The sequence below is a fragment of the Alternaria conjuncta genome, assembly GCF_024043145.1.
Source record: "Alternaria conjuncta strain BMP 0040 chromosome Unknown scaffold_1, whole genome shotgun sequence".
NCBI lineage: Eukaryota > Fungi > Ascomycota > Dothideomycetes > Pleosporales > Pleosporaceae > Alternaria > Alternaria conjuncta.
The window spans coordinates 481,771-503,477 of record NW_026250090.1 but is presented as its reverse complement, the minus strand read 5'-3'; the positions used below and the strand labels follow the sequence as shown (position 1 = coordinate 503,477).

The following is a 21,707-nucleotide window of genomic DNA, read 5'->3' as shown; positions in this document are numbered from 1 at the left end:
CGGATACAAAGTCGTTCAATTTTGGCGCGCAAACACCTTGCTTATCACAAAGATGACAAAAAGTGCCAAATAGGGAATGCGGTACCGCAGGCTTGCGGCTCAATCCAAGACCTTGGCGGCTCACCCAGCGTCAATGAGACCGAGAAGTTTGTCGCCAAGGTGTCTGGGCGCAACGACGCACGAGAAAGAGCCGCAACACTACGACTGCACCCGACGGTCGATATAATGGTGATGTGAGGGTGTGAGTAATCGTCTTCAACTTTGGGGCCCCGCACACACTCCGCATACACTCCGCATGTGAAAGAAAGGAGTGGCTGCGCAGGCACAACACAAGGTTGGGCATCATGCTCTTTTCGGGCGACCTGCCATACTATCGTCGTAGAGCGCCTGTATAGTCATAATACACCGATCTTGGTGTACCGACTGCTAAGGTATGTAGTGTAAGTATACAACAATCTTACACGTGGCATGGAGCTCATTTCCTTCGATATCTCGTGCTTTCGCAGCTCTCATGCGGGTGCTGCACCTGGTTTGGCATAACCGCCGAGAGCGACATGATCCTGTGCCCAAGATTAGAAAGAAGCTTCTGGGAGACGGTCCCGACCGTAGTGGCTTCGAAGCGTGAAGCCTTGGGATCGATCGATTCGCACTTCATCTTGAAAGCGTGGAGTCTACTAATGCAACTGCCTGCCTTCTTGACCCATTTCTTTACCTTATGCGCTGCTGTAGCCATCGTAGCTTGAGGATCGCTGCGGGTTTTATTTTCCAATGCTCTTTGTGTACCAAATTAATCTATCTTGCAGTTGCAGAGGGTATCGGGGCATGGAAGGCGGGTTCGAATGGGTTGGACACGGCTCCAGATCGAACAGATCGTAGCTAAAGTGATCGTGATTCTGATGAGCGATGACGAGCCTTGGAATCGGAGATGACTCTGGCGTTCGCGGGCATTCTGCGGAGGGTTGATGATGAAGGCCCCGTGTGTCCTCGAGGAGCTTAGCGTTATCGATAAGACTAGCGTGAACTGGACGCGTCGACGCGCTCAGTCAATTAACGGCAGGCGCGCCCAATCATCGCCAACTTTTCCCTTCTTTCCTCTGTCGTCCCACCCCGCAATTGTCTTCCTACCGCATATCAACATGGCATCACGACCGGAAATCAAGGAGGAGGATGAGTCGGGTTTCTGCAAGTTCTTCCGCAATTTGCCTGAGAAGGACGATGAGACGGTGCGCATCTTCGACCGCGGCGACTACTACAGCGCCCACGGCGAAGATGCAAAGTTCATCGCAAACACAGTAAGCACGAACGAGCTCATTGGCGTATGGCTAAGGTATTGACATGCTATCAGGTATACAAAACCACAGCCGTCATCCGCAAGCTGGGACGGGAACCCGGCCTCGAATCCGTTACCATGACCATCACCGTATTCCGCAACTTCCTCCGCGACGCACTCTTCAGACTCAGCAAACGTATCGAGATATGGCAATCAACTGGCAAGCGCATGGATTGGAAGGTGGTCAAGCAGGCCTCACCCGGCAACCTGCAAGACCTGGAAGACGAGTTGGGAGGTCAGATCGAGAATGCGCCCATCATCTTGGCGGTCAAGGTGTCCGCAAAGGCATCGGAAGCACGCAATGTGGGTGTATGCTTTGCAGATGCAAGCGTACGGGAGCTCGGTGTTACGGAATTCCTCGATAACGACCTCTACTCAAACTTCGAATCGCTGCTCATCCAGCTCGGCGTCAAGGAGTGCCTGATACAAGTCGACTCTACCAAGAAGGATGTGGAGCTGGGCAAGCTTCGGACGATTGCCGACAACTGCGGGTGCGCCGTGGCAGAGCGATCGCACGCAGACTTTGGCACAAAAGACATCGAACAGGATCTGCCGCGGTTACTCAAGGACGAGCGAGCAGCCGGCTCGCTGCCATTGACAGATCTTAAGCTGGCTATGGGCTCAGCTGCATGCCTAATCCGGTATCTAGGGGTTATGTCGGACTCGTCGAACTTTGGACAGTACCAGCTCTACCAACACGACCTCTCGCAATACATGAAGCTTGATGCTGCCGCGCTGAAGGCACTCAATCTTATGCCGGGACCACGAGACGGCGCGAAGAACATGAGCTTGTACGGACTGCTCAATCACTGCAAGACACCCACCGGTAGCCGACTGCTAGCACAATGGCTCAAGCAGCCGCTCATGAACGTCGAGGAGATTCAACGACGGCAGCAATTGGTGGAAGCCTTCGTCAACGATACCGAGCTAAGGCAGACAATGCAAGAGGAGCATCTGCGATCCATACCGGATTTGTACCGTCTAGCGAAGAAGTTCCAACGCAAGGTCGCAAATCTGGAAGACGTCGTGCGCGCATATCAAGTCGTCATCCGATTGCCGGGTTTCCTCAGCTCCCTCGAGGCGGTCATGGACGAGCAGTACAAGGAGCCGCTTGATGCAGAATACACGGATAAGCTCCGCCAATACACAACGGCATTTGCAGGTTTGCAGGACATGGTAGAGACGACAGTGGATCTCGAAGCGCTCGACAACCACGAGTTCATCATCAAGCCTGAGTTTGATGAGTCGTTGAAGACCATCCGAAAGCGCCTGGACAAGCTCAAGCGCGACATGGAGTCAGAGCACATGCGTGTGGGCGATGACCTCAACCAAGACACCGAGAAGAAGCTATTCCTAGAAAATCACAAAGTCAACGGCTGGTGCTTTCGACTAACCCGCAACGAAGCAGGCTGCATCAGACAAAAGAAGCAGTACCAAGAGATCTCTACACAGAAGAACGGAGTCTACTTCACCACCAACACACTACAAGAAAAGCGACGAGAGTTCGATCAGCTTTCTGAGAACTACAACCGCACCCAATCCGGCCTCGTCAACGAGGTCGTCTCAGTAGCATCGTCCTACGTCCCTGTAGTCGAAAAGCTCGCCGCCGTCCTCGCGCATCTCGATGTCATCGTTTCCTTCGCCCACGTCTCCGTCCACGCACCCACCTCCTACACTCGACCAACCATGCACGCGCGCGGCACCGGCAACACCGTCCTCAAAGAGGCGCGACACCCTTGCATGGAGATGCAAGACGATATATCCTTCATCACGAACGACGTCTCTCTCGTCCGCGACTCGAGCGAGTTCCTCATCATTACCGGTCCCAACATGGGTGGTAAATCCACATACATCCGGCAAATTGGTGTCATTGCCCTCATGGCACAGATTGGCTGTTTCGTCCCTTGCTCAGAAGCCGAGCTCACGATCTTCGACTGCATTCTAGCACGTGTAGGCGCGAGTGACAGTCAGATCAAGGGCGTGTCGACCTTTATGGCAGAGATGTTGGAGACGGCGAATATTCTCAAGTCTGCGACAAAAGAATCCCTCATCATCATCGACGAGCTCGGTCGTGGAACAAGTACATACGATGGGTTCGGTCTCGCATGGGCGATCTCCGAATACATCGTCAAGGAGATTGGCGCCTTTGCGCTGTTCGCTACGCATTTCCACGAGTTAACTGCGCTGGTAGACACATACCCACAAGTCCAGAATCTACACGTCGTAGCACACATCTCTGAAGGGAGTGCCCCTGCACCCGACGCCGACGGAGATGCAGACATGGACGCCACCGCCGTGCAAAAGAAACGCGAAGTCACCCTCCTATACAAAGTCGAACCCGGTTTCTCCGACCAGTCCTTCGGTATCCACGTTGCGGAACTCGTTCGCTTCCCGCAAAAGGTCATCAAGATGGCAAAGCGAAAGGCCGACGAACTGGAGGATTTCGCTGGAAAGCACGAAGAGGGGTATGTTCAAGCCAGTAAAGAAGAGGTGGAAGATGGAAGCCGGATGCTTAAGGAGGTGCTGGTGAAGTGGAAGGAAGAGGTAGAGAGCAAGGGCCTCACGAAGAAACAACAAGTGGAGAGGATGAGGGAGCTGGTCAAGGGGAACCCAGAGCTCATGGCTAATGGGTTCTTCAAGGGCATTCAGGCTTTGTGATCAAGTCTTGAGTACAATGGCGTTTCGGGATATAGCAAAACTCTGTACTCGGGCAAGAGATCCGTCGTAGCTTTAGTCAGATTCGTGAGCGTATTAGCATGATACCAGTAATTTACATGTACCACACATTCCCTGGTTCCCAGTGTAGCGATTGAAGATGTCTGAGAGTTCAACATGGGAAGCCGTACAATGTGATAACTTATGTGAGGTTTGTGGAGAACAGGAGCAATTTGCATCGATATCATTGCGCGCAGCCCAGCAGCTGGCTATCTTGAAGAGTAGGAGACTTAAATCACGGCCATGACTATCGTGCGCAGTCCCTCACTTTCGGGCTTACCTCCTTGGCACTGTGCCAAAAGTCTTATTCTTTACATGATTCGTGCGCAGTCTGGGGCACTCCTACCAGACTCGTCCTCGATGTGGAAACCTTAGATAGGAAGTCCACTGAATTCCAGGCCAAACAATCAGCTCCTCATTGTCATCGCATCACCTCTTCAACTCCGCAAACCTTCTCGAAAGCTCATCCACATCAGGAATCTTGCCCAGCCCATCCTCCTTCTTCGCCGGCTTCTTCGTATTCGCCTCACTCTTCGCTACTTTCGCCGCCGCACTGCCCGGCAACTTCAACCTCGGCGCTACATTATCCGTACTGGGGCTGGGCGGAACGACTCGCAGCGGACTTTGCGGGCCCAGCTTTTTGGGTGTCGAGGCTTTCGCTAGCGCTTCCCGCTCTTCTGCCTTTTTGCTCGTGCTGTCGTCGGTCGATATGGGGTCTTCGAGATCGGCATCTACTTTCTCCGCTACGCCACCTGATGGCTCGTCGTCTTCGTCTTCGTCTTCGTCTTCGTCTTCGCTCTTGGCTGTGCCGTATGGTACTCCGTAGAACCTCGCAATCTCCGTCATGTATGCCTCGACCAGCTCCTCCTTCGGTGTCTCAACCTTCAACTTCTTCATGACTCTCTCTGCAACACCCTCGCCTTCCATACTAGCGACTGCGACATCCTTTCCGAACTTGTCCACCAACAGCGCCCTCACGGTATGCAGTTCCTTGATCTCGGTTCGCGGCGCGGCGTATATTATGCTGCGGACGGCTTCTTCTAGCGCTGGGTCGAGGAGGGTCGAGGTGGATGCGGAGGTGGTGTTTGAAGAGGATACTTGCGATTCGAGGAGTTGGGAGCGCGCGAGGAGGAGTTCGCAGTAGAGTTCGAGGATCTCGTGCAGTTCCGTGGTGATGTCGGTGCGGATTATGTTTTCGACGCGTATGCGCGCTGATTGCACTTTGCCGACCTACATAGACGTCAGTTCTGGGTATGTAGAGGGCAACGCGGTGATGTCTGGATACGCGCGGTTGCCTTGCGCCTGGGCGAGGCGATGCGACAATTGCCTGTAATGAGCTGGCGACGTACCTCGATCAGTTGCGCCATCTCTCTCCTCTGCTGTTTTACTTTGGCGCTGTCTTTCTGCTGGACCATGCGCAGTCGCGATATTGACAGCTTGAGCTGTACCTTGAGCTTGTTCTGCCCCGCATTAGCTGGCAGTCGCGATGGCAGTATCTGGTGTCGCCATGGAACGTACGACTAACGAGACTGAAGGCGCCATCTTGTATGGTCGGCGATAGTATCTGAGTACGTGGACTTGTGTGAATAGTGTTGTTGAATGTCGTGTCGACCTCTGGTGTTGGCTGCGGCTAGTGGTTGGGCTGGGACCTGGAGGCGGGACACGCGTAGGGATGTCTTGGTGGGGTCCAGCGGCTTGGATTGTGGCGGTGCACCGAGTTGGCAATGACATCGCGCTCAAAAAGAGACTAGACAAACGCCCATCGGTTGTTCGCTCGATCGGAATCCAATCGAGAACGGCTTCGTATAAGAGACATACACCTTAAAAATGTCATTCTGACTCGGACCACATTCGGCATGCACACTACGACCCGTTTTCCCAAGCAACGTCGCCTTGCATGTTGCCTCATCCCCGGTACACTTCTTAAGATCAGAGTAGTGTTACAATTTGCGTGTCCGTCTTTTCAAGCATCTCCTTGAGACGATTGTTGTACTCTTCCGTCAGCCCGTCGACATGGTAGCCTTCCACATACTCGGTATCTCCTGATCGCATAAAGATGGCCCACCACCCCGCGAAATGTACATCGACGATACCTAGGCGAACGAAGTGACCTGGATGATTTGTTTCCATCACGATCAGCGCGCATGGCTTATCGCGGAATATAGATGGTCCTTGTTTCAGAGCGAGAAATAGCAAATACAGCCGAGCTTGGATGTCATGATAGTGAATCAGCTCCACGTCGTCCCACTGGGGTTGGCCACGTGTCAATTCGCTTGATCCCGCTGAAAAGCCTTCATGAGTCGCCTCCTCGAGCGAGATTGGCACATCCCAGTGGTATCTGATGTCCCAAAGATCGATCAAAGGGCAGCGTATAGTGATCGCAGCTTCAGTAATCTCACCAGAGACAGTCGGCCCATGCACTCTGTAGTCGACCTGGAGGATCTCAACGTTGGAGAGAACCGTGTCCGCTGCCAACCATTCTACCCCTGCACTTGTGGATGCCCAAGACCAAGTAGGTATGCCTCCAGCCATACGCCTTTTGACTGCCGCCAGCAGATCCTCGGTCCATTTCCATTCAGCTGGCAACAAACGAGTGCGCCATAGCATGTCCAAACAAAGAGTTGATCGCCAGATTCCAGCAATGTACTCATCGCCTGGTCGTAGTGACTGCATTATTCTGGCAATTGCAGCGATCGCTGGCAAACGATCTTTACTGTAGGTAAGTCTCCGTTGACTGTATAACCTCACCATCTCGTACCATACCGTTGTAAGATTCGAATCTTTAGATTGAAGGTCCTCCGTCACGCAACTTGTCGTATACAGATCGTGAATCGACGGTGATAGAACCCGATCTAGCTTACGACCTTGGGACTTGACTGCATATCGACATTGCCATATAACCTCGTTGGGACCAAAATGTATGATGCGGGGAGATAAGACAAGCTCTTGGAACACCCATGCTCGTTTTAAAAGCGGCCACGTAATGTCCCATTCGTTCAACAGCCGTACATACACTCCCGAGTGGCCTGGAAGTGGCTTACCTCGAAAGTCGGGATCAGCAGTTCGAAATAAACCTTTTGTAGCGTTCTCAGAATCCGATGCTGCGACCGTGAGGAACGCGTTCGCATAAATGTCGGCCATAGCCGCAGACTGACTACGCCAGTCTTCGTCGCTATCTTGAATAATACACAGGCTGTCGATCCATAAGTAAGAAACCTTGAGGAGTCGGCAGATAGTAACGGTGTCTTTGAAGGTCGCCGGAAGGCTACCCATAGGAATACCTCCATTCGAGTATTCAATGAAGTTAGACTCTGTCGTCCGGAGTATACCCTCGCCACCTCCCCAGCAGTGACTCAGACAAACATATTGCGCGGAGCTTATATCTTGTAAAAGGAGTAGCCGATCTTCTTCGATTTTTAGGAATCTTGCGCTTCTCTGACCGCTGAGGCGTGCGCTAGAAACTGATTTAGCGCAACCATCGTGGCTCTTTAAGCAGTCTTCCAGCCAACTCTTAATGGCTGAGAAAGTGCTGTCTGGGCTAGTCGAGCTTGGCATTAATCTTCCTGATGCCGGGGAGGTCGCTGGGGAAGTTAGTGAGCACCCTCTGGCAGCTGTCAATTCACGTACCGCAGAGATCGAAAAGTTCCAAGTAGAGCGCCACAGAGTCTCCAAAAACCATCAATCGAAATGGCCCGCTGTATTGAATATCGCACCTGGGGACATCTCGACCCAGTCGTGCTAGAGCCCACTCTACACAAGCCAGTCGCACAAGAGATAAAGGGCATTGACTCTCAGCGCCTGCTCGAAGCTGGTCAGGAGTCTCAGACAGTTTGTCGCATACTTCACACGTATGCCCATCGCATACGAGTTTGAAGTCTTGACTTTGCGATGCCATTGGGATGATGGTTTCAAGCCCGATCGGGCCTTGTCCGGACGCAAACCTGCGCAAATGACTTGTAACGTTTCGTCTTCTGAGCTTCGGCGCGAGTATAGATAGAGAACCAGATGTGGGAGTCCAGATTTGATCGAGCTTTGAGCACTATCTATAGTCATTGCTTGCTTGGATGTAATGAAGACAACCGAAACCTATACGTTGCGAATCGGCGAAACACCTGCGATGACGTCATCTGGTCTCTTCAAGTTGGTCGCCTCTTACTTTCCAGAATGCCAGGATCATGGGCCTATTCAATAGGGCTTGATTGAATAACTCAGTATTGCACATAGGCTTGATCATTATTTTAAAGACCGATACCTATGGAAATAGGTAGTTGGAGGTTTGGTGCCCAGGTGTTGACGTGGATCGGGCAAGGATTTGCCGCGGTAGCACGGGCTCATGTCATCACCACCAACAATGGGCACTCAGAAACGGCCCCCAGATTATCCAGAATCCGGCATACCGCTTATACAGAACGAACCATCGCTAGTTTTCTTCACATACAAACAAGAAGCCAATGTTCATCTCTCGATCGGAATCCAACTCCAGCTATTGTCTCGTTGATGCATCGCCGGCGGAGCAATGATGGAAGGCAATCCCGACTGCTTCCGCCTTTTTGTGGTGGCGCAGTCATGCGTATGCGCGACCTTGGACATATCCGCGCCTTGTGTATAGCCTGTAGCCTTCAGAACTCTATCGCGCACTGAAAACTGAACTTACAGTTACTCTCATATTCACAAAGTATCAATTCTCCAGACTTCTGACTCATCGCCAACCATGCGGCTCTTGCGCATAGAACCTGATGACGCATTCAGCCTTGTCGAATACTTTAAGAAAGACATACCTCCGTACGCGATCCTCTCGCACACCTGGGGCGCTGACAGCGAGGAAGTTACGTACAAGGACCTGGTTGAAGGCAAAGCGACGCTGAAAATCGGGTATAAGAAGCTGCATTTTTGCGGCAAGCAGGCGTCGCTTGATGGTATGGATCACTTCTGGGTCGATTCTTGTTGCATCGACAAGGCGAGCAGCGCGGAGCTGTCAGAGGCTATAACCTCAATGTTTCGATGGTATCGAGGTGCACAGTAAGTACCAGGCTGCCATTTTCCCCAACTATGTATCGTCCCAGCACGAGACTAATGAGCATTGTGTCGTTTAGTATTTGTTACGCATATTTGGCTGATGTATGGTCAACACGAAACGGACTAGCTAACGAACACCGGAAGTCTGATTTCCATAAAAGTAGATGGTTCACTCGCGGCTGGACTTTGCAGGAGTTGCTCGCACCCATATCTGTCGACTTCTTTTCTGCTGATGGGAACATGCTCGGTAACAAAGGATCTCTTTCACATCAGATCAATCTTGCTACCGGTATACCCATCGAGATCTTTTGGAAGAAAAGGTCTTTCCTCTCATACAGCGTTAGCGAGCGAATGTCCTGGACAAAAGGCCGTCAAACCAAACGCGAAGAAGACACAGCTTATTGTCTGTTTGGCATGTTCGACGTCCAGTTGCCGGTCATGTATGGAGAAGGGGAGAAGAAGGCTCTTGTACGGCTGCAGAAGGCTATCCACGAGATATCCAGTTACCCACCGCCACCACCACCTCCTCCTCCGCAGCTTCCCTATGCGCAACTGCTTCCGCTACCTCCTCCACCACCTCCTCCTCCACCTCCGCATCACCAGTATCTTTCGGGTATGGAGCCACCCACTGACGCTCATCGGTCCCTCCGAGGACGATCGAGCAGACTATAGAAGCAGCCCATGCAGGCTCTATATGGTTTTGGTGTATCAACTGGAACAAACAAAGCTGTCAAACATATGTTGTCAGCCTTTTGGTCATTGCCAGTCCATCAACTCAGGTTACGTCTATTTCGTGATAACGCAGCTGGTACATATGATCAGAAATATGCCGCTGCACGATGATATTGCTTGACAGATACAGCCTTATGTGTTCGATGCTCGAAGGATATGCTGAATGCAGTAGGCACGGCCTGCCGGTTTAACGCACCTAGGGATCTTAATATTCATTCGGGTGGCTCATTCGTAGTAGACCAGTGATCGTTATGTACGATGTAGAAGCACAAAGCGGGGTGGTTTCATGCACCCTCCGCCTCGTCCAAAAGCGGTGCACACACCCAACAACAGAAAATCCAGGTTTCGCCGCATATCGACTAGCAATCGAGATCCCAGGTATGATAGATGTGATCGGCATGCAAGCAGGCACATTGACCGACGTTTCAAGCTGACAATGCAGCTACTCACGCCCAATAGGTTGCGCCACTAGAATGTAACTCCAATCAGAAAAACTGCTGCTATCACTATGCATGATAGTACGAGAAATCTCTTTGGGCGTCGGTTTCGAGGAGTACAACCTGCGCCCGGCTTACGTTGCGCACGCTGGTTCCTTTGTCTGCTTACCTCCTCATCTCTGCTCACCGACTTGACCTTGATGCTCCTGTGAGACGAGCCAATTCTCCTGCACATGCTTCAGCCCGCTTCAATGCCATGGCTCCATCATGGCGCATAAAAAGTAGCTTCACTCTCAGCCTTGCTGCCTTCGTCTTCTTCCAACCTCGCCTGATAGCAGCGCAATGCGACATCCCTCCTCTGACACTCACCTGGTCGAACATCACTGTCACACAGGATGGTCTCGGTGTCGCACGTGGCATTGAACTTGGTATCGGAACTCCGCACCAGATCTTTGCTTTCCGACCGTCGACTACGCTCAACAACACGCGAATCAACAATGTCATCAATTGCGGATCTGCGAGCAACGACAGCTGCATTGGTGGTCTAGGTGGTGCTTTCGATGCGCCAAAGTCGACATCGTATGCGGTTTCGATCAAGAGCCAGTGGAATGGCAGCCAAGTCGACGCTGAAGACAGTACCGGTGCATACGTTTATCTCAACGATGATGTCGCGTTTCAGGAGAATGGCAATGTCGACGGCTTTCCATTGGTCATGGATAGTGAAGTCTGGGGAGGTGAGGATCCCTGAATACGTCTCGTCCAATGCGGGCTGTCGAGCTATGAATGGAGCTGACTGATAGCAGGTGTGCAATCTGGTCTACCTCTCGGAACCAACTCCTCCTTCCTCCGCGCTGCAGTCGCTGGTGGTGTCGCGCCATCTCAGGTATTCGGTCTCTGGAGTGGTAGCAGGGGTATCGATCCACATGACGGTCTGCTCGTTGTGGGAGGATATGATCGCGCGCGGGTTGACCCAGCATCCAACTTCACCACTTTCCCGATCGGCGAATGGAACCTCGAGCGGGCCTGCCCTCTACAGGTAACGGTCACAAACCTGACGTATCAGGACATACCGCTTATACCAGACGGAAGCGATGGGCTGATTGCTTGCATTGAGCCATCGACTCAGCGCTTCGTCTTTCCTCCAGCAATCGCGCAGGCATTCGGAAACTTTACTAGCCAGAATGAGACCGCATATCCGGGAAAGATGCATTACAACGTCTCGAATCGTCCCGGCGGCGATCTCGTTGTAACATTGGCAGGCGGCTATCAGTCCAGGATACCTAACAAGGAATTGTTCGCGCCACTACGCGGATCTGACGAGTACGGCCGGTATGCCATCACCAACGACAGCACACTCGAAGCCTTCGTGTCGGATACGCGACAAGATGATCCAGGCGATGTTGACAGTACCCTGGGAGGGCTCTTCTTGACCTTCAACTATCTTTTAGTAGACTACGCGAAAAGCGAGTTTCAACTTGCGCCAGCTGTCGCAGCCGATGCGCAAAACCTGTCGCCGAACCCTACCACGATTTGCACACCTACCAGCATCACGCCCGCGAGCCCGACTCCGACAGCCGAAAGTAAATCGACCAATAAAGGTGCAATAGCAGGTGGCGTTGTGGGAGGTGTTGCTGGACTGGCCGTGCTTGGAGCCATAGGCTTCCTGCTGTTTAGGCGGAACCGCCGAGCCAAGAACCCTGCTGTCAGCGAGATCGATGGGCAAACAATTGAACCAGTATCGCGGCAGCCGTCAGAGATGATGGCGCATGAAGTTACACCTGTGCATGAGATGTCTGCGAGTCGATACGCAAGTTTCCGGAAGCCTGAAGGGAGGGGATGGCATTGAGCGTGGGCGTGGCCGTGGGCGTGAGAAAAGGGGAGGCGGGCAGATCCGCTTCGGCTGTGTAATGACATAGTTCTACACTAAATTTCTGGGCGCTATCTCGAGCAGTCCATTGTTCGCCCAAGTCGCCCTTTTCTTTCCATCATGCCTTTCGTCCTTTCATGGCAAAAGTTTCGCTTTCCTAGTCGGCTCATACACGGAAACCTTCATAGGTACCACATCGCTGTCGCGACAATAGCCCACTTCTGCCCATCTCAGCCAACCCGCATACGTCCTATTGGCACAGTCGCTGCCACGATGTTTTCTCCACAGCATACCGAGAGTGTCGCCTCCGAACAGCTTCGCCGAAAACCCGTGCCCAAGCTTCAAACACCAGCTATCCGCCACTACTTTCTCTACAATACGCCTCGCAAGTGCTTGATCGTCTGTCTCAATCTCGCTCTCCTTGGGTAATCGAAGGCTCAGAAGATCAAATTGCCTCTGACCACTCCATCCAGTCATCTGCTCGTGTGCGAATGCCCCGTCCATCATGCTGAGCAGCCAGCACTTCTCTCTGACATACTTCGGCCCGTCCCATCCACCTTCTTCATCCACCCAGCCTTGCGCCGATCCCATGCATTGGATTTGAATCGCATAGTCGGTCATGGCTTCGTCGTTGATCACCATCTTCTCCTGTCCTTCTTCTTCTACAACAACGTCTTGTGGCACACGCATAAGCGGGACGTGGGACACCATTGGATGCGCATGTGTGCCGATCGTGTTGGTCTTGCCTTCCCAGACCTGGAGCAAGATGTGATGTGCGCGTTGCACGAGCGGGTTTTCCGCTCGACACATGAGCGAGAAATTTACAATCTGCGGCTCATCTGCTCCCAGCGTGAAGCCGGCGAAGTCGTAAGGCGAATCTGGGTTGGTGATGTGTTCGGTCCAGAGACGGTTTAGGTCGCCAAATTGAAGGATGCCAACATCGAGATACACACCACCGTACTTCAACAGGAGCGGATAGCGGATTAGATCTGAGGTGTGTTGTGCGGCATACTGTCCGCCCAGGGTGCTGTTTGTGAATGCCGCCGGTACGATCGAGGAAGACTTGGTGTCGATGTACTTACCTACATTTAGTGGGGAATTTGGCACGTTGTCAAGGACATAGATAGTCCATCCCAGTGGTGAGAAGCGGCGGTACCAAGCAAGGACGTTGCGTAGTAGGACGGGTGGGATCGTTCGGATGCCAGAATGCCAGAACGCGAATATGGACTTTGAGTCAACAAGAGGTCGTTTCGGCGACAAAAGCTCATCAGGCAGAGGTCCTTCCGTTGATATAGGTCCCAGAACCTTGGAGGGAATTGTTGAGGTTCCTGGGATGAATGGGTAATCCATGATTCGGTTTAATCGTAGACAGTCGATCTTGATCTTTGAATTACTCTCTTTATTGACAGGTAACTGCATTGCGAATGCCAGTATAGCCTGGTGCTATATACATGGGAAGGTACGCAGGAGTCACTGCGCACCGTCCAATGGTCATTTCGACTCATACACGCTAATCTACGCGTGACGTCATCGTGCATGTGTTCCTCGCCAGTGTCCTGCGAAGCATGTAAACGTGGTGTCGCGACATTATCACTCGATATTTGCTTGGATAGACACGTCTGAGTAAGATGGGTCATTCTTTGCACTCTGGTCTGCCCAGGAACATGCCTGCCAAGCACACGACAATGTGTACCAAATCGACGATCGAGCCCAAGAGCCAACTCGTGTATGGTACAAGGTGATCAGATATCATGCGCTGAGGATTAAGAGACTGGCTGGAGACAGGCTTGAGTCTCAAATCTTTGGTCGGGGCTGTCTTGTCTACGCCGAGCTGTAGGAAAATCGATCACACGCGTTGGGTAAGCCCATTATAGCAACGAATAACACCCAAGACCCCAGAGAACGCACAGCAGGTGCAAGTAAGGTAACTTGATCATGTTGGCGAGAAGTTGGACTCGCTTGTTTTCACGGTCGTCACCGCGCCATCGAGTCGCGACTTCCGTTTACCGCCAAGCACGCGACCAGATGTGCTGGGTCTAGACTGCTACCTTCACTGACAGACTATCGTCCTCCATCGACACACCATCAACATGCAGCAACCCAGATCCGCTCTCTCGCCTCTTCCCGACATCGTGCGTGGCCCATCCGCACCGCCGCGACTACCACCTCGCCCTTCTCCACCACCGCCTGCTCCAGACTTCCTCGTCATCGGCTTGTTCGCCCTGCGACTCACCAAGCGGTTGATTGAAAGCCTCGAGTACTATCCCGGTCGTGATGCCGACATCATCTGGCTCGTTAACTTTCTCTCGCCCTTCCACAACGACTACGAGCTAGCGAAGATCTCAGGTGCACGAAGAGATGACTACCTCGCGACGTATCAGAGCATCGTCTCACGGATGAAGAAGCAGCCAAAGTACCCTATGCGGTTCATGCAGATGAATCCGGATCAATCGGCGCAGCCAACAAGGCGGGGAAGCGAGATGGAGCGACCGAGGGACATGACCGATGGTGAGTAGATCGGTACGTGTAACAAACATGCTGGCTAACGTGACCCAGCGGAGATACTGGAGATCATCAACTTCTGCGACGCAGCGGGCGAGTGGGGATCTATTCTCCCGATACCAGCGCGTGAAGCAGAGAAAATGGTCGAACTGGCTGACCGAAGGAAGATCGCAGATCTCGATGAGTCCCACAGGCAGCGGCTGCGCTATGAGGAAAGAGAGGAGTTACGAGATCACAGGCATTCGCGATCTGAAGACAGAGAGGAGTTGCTAGATCGGAGGCCATCCAGATTCGAGTCACAGTCTTTGCCTCACGATACAAGGCGACCACTGCAAGAGGTCAGGCAGCCGGACCGCGACGACAGATATCGACTACACAATACTGGGGTGTGGCGTGGCGACGAATACCTTCCGCCTGACGAAAGGCAGCAGCCAGCGGATACGAGAAGGAGACGTCGGGTATCTTTCGCGGATGACAGGCAGTACTACGAGGTAAGAGTTTTGCATTTGCATGGGATTTGTGCGCCCACTGACTTGTGTAGGACGAACTCCGTTAAGAAGATGCGAGATGGCGCGAGCGTTAAGACTTGAGTAACCGGGTGTGCGCCGGAATGTTGGTTTCCCAAGACGAAGACACGATCGTGATGAGAAGATCGTGGCGAGAGTGTCTGATCCGCTTGTTCTGAGTATTGCACATCTTGTCTACCTTAATTAGACTCTTACAGTGTTAGCAGTGATGTGTCGAATGAAGTCATTGGATACTACCGATTGCGCAACTCATACTTTGTCTGGAAACAGTTCGTGACGTTATCGCGCGCCTTGAGACCCAAGTTTTATCGCGAACCTGGCAACCCGCTCAACAGGCCAAAGGTCTAGGCGAGGACGCTTCGCTCCTTCCATCTACAGCTCTCTCGGGACTGATCGTTCACTTTGGCGTTGGACTCGGAAGGGGTTCAGAGGAAGTGGCAGGCGCGACCTTTTGCATGATAGGGCGCAGTCCGGTCTCTACCATGGTTTGCATCCCTCGCTTGAACGAACCTGACAGTCGAAAAGTCGTCTACGATAGCTTTTCAGCTTATTCCAACGTCCTAGGACAATTAATTTTGCGAGAACATCAAATCAAGATCGAAGTAATTTCCAACGAGGCACAGCGTGACTACCGCTGCGAAGCACCATCAGCTACCACCAACCGCGCGAAGAGACCCCTCACCTGAAAGAATGGCGCACCGCGACCCTGCCAGCACTGATATTGTCGACTATTGTATACGTGGCGAGTCTAACCACCTCTATGAAGAACCAGATGTCGACGAAGACATCGTATATCGCATTATTCCCGGAGATGCAGTGACGGACGAAGAACTGGACATATGCGCTGGTAACTTCTCTTCTGATTACGGCGTGTGGAGTTGGAGAGCGCATCTCGAAATGGGGATGATGGCCGAGTACGGTAAGTCCTCCTACGTTGTTGGAGTGTGTGGGACGGCAGCCAAGGACGTATCGCTGACTCTGATACAGGCAAACCAATACACATGAGTCGCGTGAGACTAAGAGCTCAATGTTTACCCGAGGGCGCGAACAATATGCTAGTTACGGTTGTTACTAAAGACGATCGGCACGTTGGGCACTGCTTCGTCAGCCAGTGGATGCATGGGGACGATCGAGTTTGGTGGATAACGCAACTGCTCGTGGTGAAGCGCTATCGCAACCAGAGACGAGCTACACGAGTGAGCATTTATCGCTTATTTTGGTCAAGAATTTGCAGCTAACATACAACAGATGCTACAAGCCCTGGCCATGCACTACGATATCGGTAGATCCACCCAAAGAGATCTTGTCGGAATAGCAACCGTGAACCCGTATAGTCTTTGCGCTGTTCTTCGCGTTTTCGGTCGTGGTATCGAAGTACTGCCTTCGAAGCCGGATTGGGAGAAGTGTCGCATTCGACACACGCCGCTACTCAGTGCCGCATGTGAGCCCATAGTCGGCGCCGCACCACTCAGCTACATCCGTAATGCCAGACTATCGCAGGGGAAGTTAATTGCGAATACAAGGTTCTTTGTAGATCACGCCACATCTGAAGAAGCGATGAAGAGAATCATACACAGTATGAACCAGCAGGTGTCCGGGCCGTGGGAGTGGTTATTCGGCTGCCTGGAACCTGGGTACGAATATGTGTGTATCCTTGACTATTCCTACGATCAGGAATACAAGATGGATCTAGCACTCTTCGACACGCCATCGGTTCCTAATGAGCCTTGTTTGGGCAAGCACTCTGCAAGCCCGTCGAAGGCGCTGTTTAGAGCAGCTTTTGGCAGCTCCAGGCCGCCTGAGCAGAGCCCAACTCCGGTTCGATATGCTGACATCGATCGATACTTGCTCGAAGTGCCTGAGAGTTGCGTACTCGATCTGAACCTTAACAATCGTGCCCATGCATCCCTGCATGGCAGTATGCGCAAGCTTATCTATGAAGCCAAAGAGCTAATTGCAAAGCATTTGCGTGTGTTGCCCACCATCATGGGCGCCAAACGGATACCAACAGACCTTCGGAGAGTCTATCAGACGGCGAACATGATCTTCCCGTTACCAGGACAGATACAGACGTGGGAAGATTTTGTGCCGTACGTGCATGAGGTCTTCGAACACGACATTAACGCTGAAGCTCGCATGTTGATCCTGCAGGCGATTCATTTCCAAGAGCTCCGTGAGCTCGATGAGAGGGAGCAAAAAGAGAGGGCGAAGCATGCCTCAGCATTAGCCAAAATGACCAGGTCGAAAGAGAAAAAACGGTCGTTGATGGACACGAGGGAGAAGCCTGGGAGTGAACCGTTAGCATACGCCGCATACTCCCTCAAAGACGAAAACGAGAAACTATCCGCAAAACCACGAACAAAGCGTAAGCTCACGCCGACAACGCCTACTAGAAAGCCTCTGGCTCCGAAGTCTCAAGGGCTATTTGGAGCAGCCAAGGCGATAATAAATACACCAACATCTACTCCTAGACATCGGGCAGCATCGATATTCTCTTCCATGAGTCCCTTCCGGAAATCTAAAGAGCCAAAGTCACAGTCTCGGCACTCTAGCATGGCGATGCAGGCACAGAGCCCTACGCCAGCCACACCCGAGACGGCACCTAAACACAACTCCAGTCCAATCGCCCAATCCACCATCTCGACACCGGCTTCTGTGGCTCTCAAAACACCAATCTCTACAGCTTTTGTTTCTCAAGGACAAGGTGAGATACATGTCGTGACGACACCACCCACAACTCCACCACCCGCTCAATCGCAGCCGAGCCTTCCACACTACATGGCCCCGACCGTGGGCTCAATGCAACAGTACGAGACCCGCAGCCCTCAGCTTTTCTATTCCGATGAGTCTGATGGGTGCAGTAGGTCGAATGTTTTTGGCCAGCGTTCTCTGAAGAATAGTGCGAAGACGTTGGATCGGACGCAGGGTATGAGGGGATGAATCATTGCTGGGGTTGATTAGATTGCGAGCCATCTTGGTGACATGCTCCTCTTGGCTGTTTGAACAATCATTGATTGGTATTAGTTTGTGAATTTCAACAAAATAAGAAGCTGGTGGAGGATGCGGAGTCAGGAGCGATGCTACGGCTGAGTGTGGGGCATGACGCGTCTCGATGAGCTAGTGCGTGGGTGGCACCTTTCTTTTCTCTCCTCGATCAATGTACACTTCACCTTCATGATTCGCCTAGATGGCACTCGAAATACTATCAACACAAAGCCATCTCATTCTCTAGGCATATTACAAGACCTTAGTGTTGCGAAACCGGTCGCTCGAACTAGGTACGAGTGTGATCCACTCGACACTCCATGTGAACGCATTCATCTATCTTACACTGACGCAAAGAAATATAGCATGGGAGCTAGGTGTAGAAGCTTGATCTACGCTTACAAGGCCCAGGCAGCAATAGCGAAGACGACCGACAAGCCCATGGCCATCGAGTTCACAACCGAGACGGAAGTAGCAGCTCCAGCTCCAGTACCGCTAGGGGCGGCGGTGCCAGATTGCTGAGCACTCTCGCTTCCACCGTCACTTCCGCCATTGTTACCGTTGTCGCTGTTGTTACCGCCGTCGTTGTTGTTACCGCCAGTGGTGGTGTTGCCGCTTGAAGAGCCACCAGATGAAGTGCCGTTGTTAACGGGCTCCGCCGATGGCAACTCCTTCTGCTCCTTAGGGCAGCTAATGTCGAAGCGCGGGGTGGTGGAGAGGTTGTCAGAGACGGCGAACTTGACCTTGTTCGCGGGGTTGGCGTCGCGGAGTGTGTACCAGAAGACGTTCTTCTTGCCGAAGAGCGCGCAACCGACATCCTTCCAGTATGTCTCGGCGTTGTCCACAGTCGACTTGGCAGCACCAAAGTCTGGACCGCTGTATGCCCACCCGGTCTCGGTGACCCACACGTCCTTGCCTCCAGCAACACCCTCGGTTGCGCTGATGGCGCTGCTCAGGAGCTTGCCAGCGTTGTCGATCTTGTTATCCAGCTCGGACTCGTAGAAGGGGAAAGCGTTGACCGCCAAGAAATCGATCTCGTCGATGACAGCGGCGTTGGACTCGTTGACCCAAGCAGTCCAGGTGTCGACGTGGGTGATCTTGACATCCTTCAGAGGAGTGTCGGCAAGACGCTCGCGCGCGGCCTTGATGAACTCGACAATCTTCTCGGCGCTGTTACCGACACCGGCCTTGTTCCGGATGCCGGGCTCAGACACGCGGTAGAGATCCTCGGAACCGACCGACAGTCCAATTACGAGATCCGTCAGCTTGGTGCCGTACTCTTCGACAGCAGAGTTCAACGCCTTCAGCTCGTTGTCGATATCGTCGGTGCCCGAGGCCCAAATACCAAGAAGGAGCTTGGAGTTTGTCTTGATGGCAGCAGGGAAGGCGGCGATGGGAGTGTCGGTCGTCTGCCACTGGATGTTGGAGTACAGGCGGATGGCGGTGAAGTCGCCCGGCGCGCCCTCGAGGTTCTGCGCTGTGGTGAACTCCTTCTCAAAATCCGCCTGTGTCTTGGCCTTGCCAGTGTCGTCCGAGGCTCCCGAGTTGAAGCCCAGGACGAAGTCTTGCGCAAGGGCGCCGCTGACGGTGGCCGCCGCGACGGCAAGCGCTGATACGAAACGCATTGTTGGTAAAGTGGATTAAGGGAGCGACTGTAGTTGAAAAGTTGAAAAAGATTGCAAGAAGAAAGGTGTCAGAGAGTGTGGAGAGAGTGTGGAGAGTGAGATTATTCAAGAGAGAGCAGGGCAAACCCCCGTGTAGGTTCGTGCAAACACGCGCTGGCGATCGTTCACGAGCGGCTTACCCCGTAATTGCGCTCTCGGCGTCCGGGGCCGTTTGATTGGGCAGCCGGTCGCACCGCGCTGGTATCAGCCTCAGCTAGGCCTTGGCGCCAAGAGTGGCAGGTGAGCCGTCGGTCTTCGTTTGGTGAGTCTTTGGTGCACAGCCACGCGCCTGAAACGGCGCGTAGAATGAAAGCGTTTCGGAAGCTTTTGGACGTCACGTCATAATAGGCTATCCTCCTATCGTCTCCAGGCTCTGGCGCTTCTTATTCCCGCAGCACGTACTAACCCGACATCATGTCTACAAAGCCATACATCTTTGAACGAAGACATTCGCTCCAAGGACGCAGCAGACATCAGCATCAGTCCTGCAGGCTATGCCAGCACCTATCGCGTACTGCTACGACTCAGCCGTTGTGCAACCCTCATCGCAGCTGACATGTGTTACGATGCAGTTGGGATACCCATACCTACCTACGAGCGTGTTCATCCAGAGACTGCTCAGGTGAGGATGGTGAGTAATCGTCAGAGAGAGAGTTCAATAAACATGGAGCACGTCAAGCAAACGCCATGCCACCGGAACAATCCCGGAATACCTGAAGTCTTGTGCTGAGCTGTGCCTCGAATATGTTGGAACATCCCCCTCTTCAACGTTACACAATCTCGCTCCTCGATGTAGCGAAACAGCTGCTTACACGGTAACACTCGGTATAGCTTATGCCAGAATCATCTAAGATGGGCTGTTCTAACAGCCGTGCATTCCGCTAGGACACAACATAGCTTACATTGCCCAAATATCACTCCATAGTATACCATGCGTCTCCTAATATAGACCCCATAACTTCCTGCCTGAATAGTAATCGTCCACCCAGTTCACCTAAGCGATCTCCGCAATTGGTAGTCCGTTTTCAAGGATTCAGATAACCGATCACCTGGATTAGGGTCTCAGAACGCCACATTAATCTATAAACTCTGCTTTTCGCTCCTTATCAAGATGATTCCAACCGGGCAAGAAAACTGCCTGTTGGAAGTGGGGTCCAGCTGATGCAGGCAGGGGACAAATCATGGCCATTGGCGGACTCATCACCATGGGATTGCTTGATGGGGACTAGATCGTACATATAAGGCTTGTGGTGTGCGGAACTATGCCGCAGGAACGACAATAGCGACCGAGGATACCTCCCTTGATGTCGTCCCTTGTGAAGCCATCAACACGACTAGCAGATACATTCACAGGCTATATGAGCCTCAAAACATCCAGTGACTACCATTTGCTGTTTCGAGACTAGCATTGTGTGAAGGACCTGAAGGACGATTTGAAGGGCCGTGATGTTCCAGCACGCGGACTAGGACGTCTGTGCCACTTCCCCGCTTGAGTGCTCGCTGTGCGACGTCAAGTAAGCAGGCTTCGTTGGGCGGAGTCGAGATGTTCAAAGTGACGGGTAAGCGCTGAGATGAGCATGAGGACCTCTAGAGTGAAGTTCTGAAGTGGCACAAGAGCGCTAGGACTATACCTAGGTACGATTACTCGCATCACACCGGTCACTACCTAGGTACTTACCAAGAGCCACGGCTGATCAAGCCTTGACCTTTTGTCTAGATGTGACTCGTCCCTGACGTACCAACAAACCTTCCCGACCGGAATACCAGCCTCAGATATCCCGAACAATGTGCCTGACACCCGCTGTACCCGTTGTACAGACACAACATCCACCTAGCGTGGTGGACAACTGTAGAACAAGAGCCCGAAATTACGCGCTGGGAAACGCCACTTCATGCCAACCCCAGCAGATAGTCAGTTGGCTGGTACAGATA

The 21,707-nt window shown here is 52.6% G+C and overlaps 7 protein-coding genes across 7 annotated transcripts; 4 read left to right on the top strand and 3 right to left on the bottom strand.

The window, feature by feature from the left end:
- Positions 1-1,136: 1,136 nt before the first annotated feature.
- MSH2 (MutS-like protein) lies at positions 1,137-3,988 on the top strand (the record flags this gene model as incomplete). The annotated part of the gene is made up of 2 exons (XM_051464471.1): positions 1,137-1,292; positions 1,346-3,988. 2 exons carry the CDS (start codon positions 1,137-1,139, stop codon positions 3,986-3,988), a joined length of 2,799 nt encoding a protein of 932 aa, XP_051330992.1.
- A 486-nt stretch (positions 3,989-4,474) lies between these two features.
- J4E85_000176 (uncharacterized protein) lies at positions 4,475-5,587 on the bottom strand (the record flags this gene model as incomplete). The annotated part of the gene is made up of 3 exons (XM_051464470.1): positions 4,475-5,275; positions 5,395-5,505; positions 5,564-5,587. 3 exons carry the CDS (start codon positions 5,585-5,587, stop codon positions 4,475-4,477), a joined length of 936 nt encoding a protein of 311 aa, XP_051330991.1.
- Positions 5,588-8,756: 3,169 nt separating this feature from the next.
- Positions 8,757-9,733, top strand: J4E85_000175 (uncharacterized protein; the record flags this gene model as incomplete). The annotated part of the gene is made up of 2 exons (XM_051464469.1): positions 8,757-9,064; positions 9,226-9,733. 2 exons carry the CDS (start codon positions 8,757-8,759, stop codon positions 9,731-9,733), a joined length of 816 nt encoding a protein of 271 aa, XP_051330990.1.
- A 753-nt stretch (positions 9,734-10,486) lies between these two features.
- Positions 10,487-12,076, top strand: J4E85_000174 (uncharacterized protein; the record flags this gene model as incomplete). The annotated part of the gene is made up of 2 exons (XM_051464468.1): positions 10,487-10,964; positions 11,034-12,076. The coding sequence occupies 2 exons, from the start codon at positions 10,487-10,489 to the stop codon at positions 12,074-12,076; spliced, it is 1,521 nt and encodes a 506-aa protein (XP_051330989.1).
- A 156-nt stretch (positions 12,077-12,232) lies between these two features.
- J4E85_000173 (uncharacterized protein) lies at positions 12,233-13,516 on the bottom strand (the record flags this gene model as incomplete). The annotated part of the gene is made up of 1 exon (XM_051464467.1): positions 12,233-13,516. The coding sequence occupies one exon, from the start codon at positions 13,514-13,516 to the stop codon at positions 12,233-12,235; it is 1,284 nt and encodes a 427-aa protein (XP_051330988.1).
- Positions 13,517-14,187: 671 nt separating this feature from the next.
- Positions 14,188-15,155, top strand: J4E85_000172 (uncharacterized protein; the record flags this gene model as incomplete). The annotated part of the gene is made up of 3 exons (XM_051464466.1): positions 14,188-14,605; positions 14,654-15,090; positions 15,141-15,155. The coding sequence occupies 3 exons, from the start codon at positions 14,188-14,190 to the stop codon at positions 15,153-15,155; spliced, it is 870 nt and encodes a 289-aa protein (XP_051330987.1).
- Positions 15,156-18,509: 3,354 nt separating this feature from the next.
- Positions 18,510-19,736, bottom strand: J4E85_000171 (uncharacterized protein; the record flags this gene model as incomplete). The annotated part of the gene is made up of 1 exon (XM_051464465.1): positions 18,510-19,736. The coding sequence occupies one exon, from the start codon at positions 19,734-19,736 to the stop codon at positions 18,510-18,512; it is 1,227 nt and encodes a 408-aa protein (XP_051330986.1).
- Positions 19,737-21,707: the final 1,971 nt, after the last annotated feature.